The following is a 4,851-nucleotide window of genomic DNA, read 5'->3' as shown; positions in this document are numbered from 1 at the left end:
GTAAGTAATGGCAAAATGTGTGTTTGGAAATTCAAACCGATATTTTCTAACACACTACGGCAAAAGATAAATAAAAAATAACTGACTTGAAACCATTTTTATATAATTTAAATATAAATTTAAATCATAAGTATGCAACTGGATGGTTAACATGCTTTTAGCCATTTGGCATGTAGGCCTACTGCAGTGTAATGTGCTTCTCAAATTGTTTCCACTATTATTTTATCATCTTTGTGCATGCAGCTTTAATGAGCTTACATTATTTAGAAGACTGAAGTGATTAGTGTACTAATTCCATTGTAAAATTTGACCTGTCACATGCATATGCATTTTAAAATTGTGATGTTGGTTCGTGCATTAACTACTCATTTACTTCTACAACATGGACCAAAAATTTTCATTTGACATTTTTCAATTTGAGGCAAATACTGAATTGAAATAAATTAATGAATAAATAAATAACAGGCTTTTAGGAATGTATATAAACTAACTTTTCCCACCAGGTTTGCTTGGTGTATATATATATATATATATATATATATATATATATATATATATATATATATATATATATATATATATATATATATATATATATATATAATTTTTTTTTTTGACCAAATTAGGAGCCAAAGGGTGGAAACTTCTGACAAAACCATGGCTTACTGACGCAGACAAGCAGGAAGATATATATAATTATTCTGCCTGATATGAAAATGCTGCTTCATGATTTACATTTAGATTTATCTAAAGCGACTTTTATTGCAATTAAGGTTGATATATATATATATATATATATATATATATAGATTGAAATTGAAATGGATATTGAAATAGAAAAAAAAATCTGATTTTCAGTGATGTCTCAGAGTGTTGGACCCCGTTGTATATAGAGCTCCAACCATATACTTTTCTGTAGCGCCTGATGATTTCACGCTGTTATCCTTGTTATATTTAATCTGAGAGGATCATTCAAAAGCGTGACATCACGAAGAACACTCCGAGAGCCTCTATGACACATTCAGTAGTTGGTAAGTGAGACCAGTAGGGGGTAGGATCGTTTTCCCCTGATCTCCAGCCTCCAGCAGCCCAAGTTCGGTCTCAGTGCTGCATGAACGCACGGCGAGAGGGGGAGGACACTTCCCCTCTCCAGCATCAAACGCGAGGGATGCGCTTCATCGCCTTAGGGGACTGGATGGATGGAGCGACAGGGTCATGAAGGTGACCGCAACCTCTGGGTTGGATTTAGGGGGCCGTTTCCGCAGAAGGAGCCTATCCATAATTAATAAGAACGAGTCGGAGATCCTAGAACCGAAGCGCAACCACCGGCGAGTCATGTCACCAACTGACAGCGCTTCCAGAGGAGCTGACGAGGAGGACAAAGGAGGATGAAGGAGGCAGAGGAGGATTATAATGAAGCTGAGTGGCAAAGGACTGTGCACCATCGTCTCCAGCAGTCTGCTCTTCGTGTGCGCCGTGAGCGCCGTGGTCGTGGGATTCAAATGCATCGCGTTGGGCTCCAGTGTGCAAGCGCACTTCCACCTGGCCACCGCGGCCGGCGCGTTTTACTCGGGCATCCTGGTGACTCTCGGGCAGGTCCTGATTGGGGTGGCGCTGGTCTTTTGCCGGGGCAATCCCAGGTGTGCGAATTTCTTTCTCTTTGGGATCTTAGTGTTTCTTTTGGGGGTCCTGACGGCGTTCTCCGGTGCGGTGGTGGATGGCGACACGGTGTCGCTGGTGGAGAGGAAGTACGCGCACTATTGCCAGAACTCTGTGGATGTAAACCCTGCGTGCGACCGGCTCAAAGTGTACCAGCGGGGTCTGGTGGTCTCCACTATTCTTAACACTCTGGAGTGCCTCCTGGGGTTGATGAACCTTGTGATCATCAAGCGTTACCAAACGGCGCAGTTTCACCGGAGACGCCGGACGCAGAGGCAGAGCGCGCGGATCGTGCTGAACGAGGAGCGCGACTTCGCGGTCACGGAGTTCCAGCCGGTGTCCTACATCAATTTAGCGGTGTTTAGCGCGTTGGAGGGTGCAGACGGGGAAGTGCACAGCCGGGGCCACCCGTCCATGGAGCTGCCGGGCTATTCGCCCGCCAATCCGGAGCTTAATCACACGTACCCGTTTTCTTACCCGCTTCACAACGAGTTGCCACCTGCCTACGAGGACATATTCCCTGGAGAAGCGAGCAGCGAATAGCAAAGAAGAGGAACCGAGTTGCAGTTTTGCAGTGACAATCACGCATTCGGCACGCTGAACTTGGAATCGACATTATTTCTATATCACGGTGACCAGCTGTTGCCTAAATGTACTTTTGAATTCAGTGGAGGTTACAGCCAGCGCTCTGAACAAACCCTACACTTGTTCATAAACTACGAGCCCATGAGAAGGTAAACGTACTGAAAGGATTGAATATACATGCAATTTCTTTTCTTTTGACTGACCGATTGTATTCTCTGTTCATCCCTTGTCTAAACCCCAAAGGTTTGTGTCCAGGATTCCCATTGGACTTTTTGGAATTTAAAAGGATCCTGATTTTCGTACAGTATTCCAGCAGGGCACAAAACATAAAGAAGTTACCAATTGGGCAAAAAGAACAAACGAAACGGTGAACGTAGCTACTGGAAGTGTACATGACATTTTTTTTTTCTTTTCTTCTTTATTTATTTATTTATTTATTTTTGACCTTCTTGATTGATTGTATTCCCAAACAATCCTTAGTCAAAATCCTAAAGGCGTGTGTACAGGACTTTTAAGATTTTTTTTTTTCTTCTTAAATTTGACAACTCAACCATAAAGGATGTGTTTTATAGGATTTCAACAGGAGGCAAAACAAAAAGAAATTCAGGATAAAAAAGAGCCTATGATAAAAAGGAAAACGGAAAGAAAATTTGTTTTCTGACTTTATAACTAATCATTTACAACCAGAATCATAACTGTAATCATAAACCCCAGAAAATTCCCAATAGAGCCATCGGGATTTGCAACTGGACGAAATGTCCCTCTAGATCATCAAAAGTATTCTGAAATTGAAAATAGCACTCTAAGAATCAAATAAGAATTCCTGTAGGATTTTTCCTTTAGGATTGAAGTTTCATTGGGAATCCTGTACACTGTATTTTTTTGACTAGGGATGCACATGTATTTTCTCGATGTGGCTCTCTTGTTTTCCCTCATATTGCTTATGTTTAGCTTCTGAATAAAAGGTGTATGTACTCTCTCCTGATGTTGCTGTTGAGTTCAGGTTAACTAATGCATTTGTGCATGCAGTGCTTCTCAGAGGGTGACTGCATGTCTGCCTGCAGCAGGTGTTGCCATGGTTCCTTGACCCTTTTTCTACCTGCGTGTAATTAGATATGTAACAACCCAGTCTTTGAAATGCAGATTTGCTTGGTTTGTCAAGTTTGATCTGGTGTACAAAGCAAAGCAGGTTGTTTAATGTAACAAACACATTCATACGTTTCAGTTTAGCATTTTAGAAAGATCTCTTTGAGTCTATCTGAATGGATTTCACTGAATGCCTCCGGGGCATTTTCAAAGAGCTGCGCTTTTCCTCCGAGGTATTATATGCATTACAAACACAATGAGAATTTGCCTGAGTCCGGTAATTATTCTGAGTGGGTATTATATGCTTTGGCACAAGACCAAAACCTCTGATGAGGCTTTTTTCGATTAAAGAGATAAGCTTTTGTCTGAGACGTTACTGGAGCTGGAAGTAGATTGGGGTCAAAAAGTCTGAGACCATGAGTGAAAGTGCTGCTATTTTCATAATGTTGTTTGCTTTAATGAGAGCAGCTCTGAAAACCTGATGATCATGTTCTCCAGAATGATTTGAGATGGTCCAAAAAGCATTTTGAGATTTGTAGGATATGTGCAAATAATCGTAGTCAGAATATACAAACCCGTGTGAAATATTTACAATTTAAAATAACACCTCTCTACTTGAATATATTTTCAGATGTGATTTTATCCTGTGATGCAAAGATGAATTTTCAGCATCATTACTGAAGTGCCACGTGACGATCCTTCAGAAATCATTCTAATATGCTGATTTGCTGCTCATTAAACATTATCAAAAAAAAAAAAAAAACTGTGCTTTTTTTATGAAAGATCAGCATTTATTTGAAATACTTCATAACATGAATTTCTTTACTGCCACTATTGCTCAACTGAATGCATCCTTGCTGAATAAACATATTAATTTATTTTAAAAAAAATCATACTGACCCCAAACTTTTGAAAAATAGTCACCAACAGTCAAATTTATGTAATTTTCTCAGTTTTCTTTCATTTGAAAAGTTGGAACTGTTTTCCAGTTTTGAAATATTTGATTGTTAACTTGATATCTCACTTTTAAACCCTACCCTATCTTGTGGACATTATCTGCATTTATCAAAATGTGTTTAAGATTATTTTCTTTAACAACCACTTCAGCCTGTTTGAAGCTTGTAGTGAGCGATGGTGTATTTTCATGAAAGTACTAAAATGAGACATCATATTCTCAGCCTTCTGATTTGTTTTCCTCTTTCCTGAAAAGTCAGAAAGAAAGCCATTGCTGTTGGCGTCATTAAAATAACAGGCGTTACCATTCAGACAAACAATTTCTGCTTAGCAGTGTTGTGACTGTAGGATATTATTAATATTTCTGCATCATGTTGTTCCAGAGTAATAGGAGAACATGCCCCTGAATGTTTAGCTGAATCGCACAAAAAGCAATGCTTCTCTCTCAGCATATCCAACTTGTCAGTCGCTGAAGTTGTTTGGTTAGAAAGATGCTTAATTATGCAGTTACCACTTCTGCCAGCAGGGGCAAATGGAGCCATGTTAAATTAATAGTTCACCAAAAAT

The 4,851-nt window shown here is 39.7% G+C and overlaps 1 protein-coding gene across 1 annotated transcript; it reads left to right on the top strand.

The window, feature by feature from the left end:
• The first annotated feature begins 953 nt into the window (after nt 1-953).
• LOC113113794 (transmembrane protein 271-like) lies at nt 954-3,929 on the top strand. Its single transcript, XM_026280278.1, has one exon. It carries the CDS (start codon nt 1,414-1,416, stop codon nt 2,200-2,202), a length of 789 nt encoding a protein of 262 aa, XP_026136063.1. The 5' UTR covers nt 954-1,413; the 3' UTR covers nt 2,203-3,929.
• The last annotated feature ends 922 nt before the right edge of the window (nt 3,930-4,851 follow it).

Source organism: Carassius auratus, chromosome 14, assembly GCF_003368295.1.
Source record: "Carassius auratus strain Wakin chromosome 14, ASM336829v1, whole genome shotgun sequence".
NCBI classification, from domain to species: domain Eukaryota; kingdom Metazoa; phylum Chordata; class Actinopteri; order Cypriniformes; family Cyprinidae; genus Carassius; species Carassius auratus.
This window is presented reverse-complemented; position numbering and strand designations above follow the sequence as displayed.

Bases quoted from the DNA above. Each gene is read 5' to 3' on its own strand.
- LOC113113794 (XM_026280278.1), top strand. From the start codon at position 1,414: ATGAAGCTGAGTGGCAAAGGACTGTGCACCATCGTCTCCAGCAGTCTG.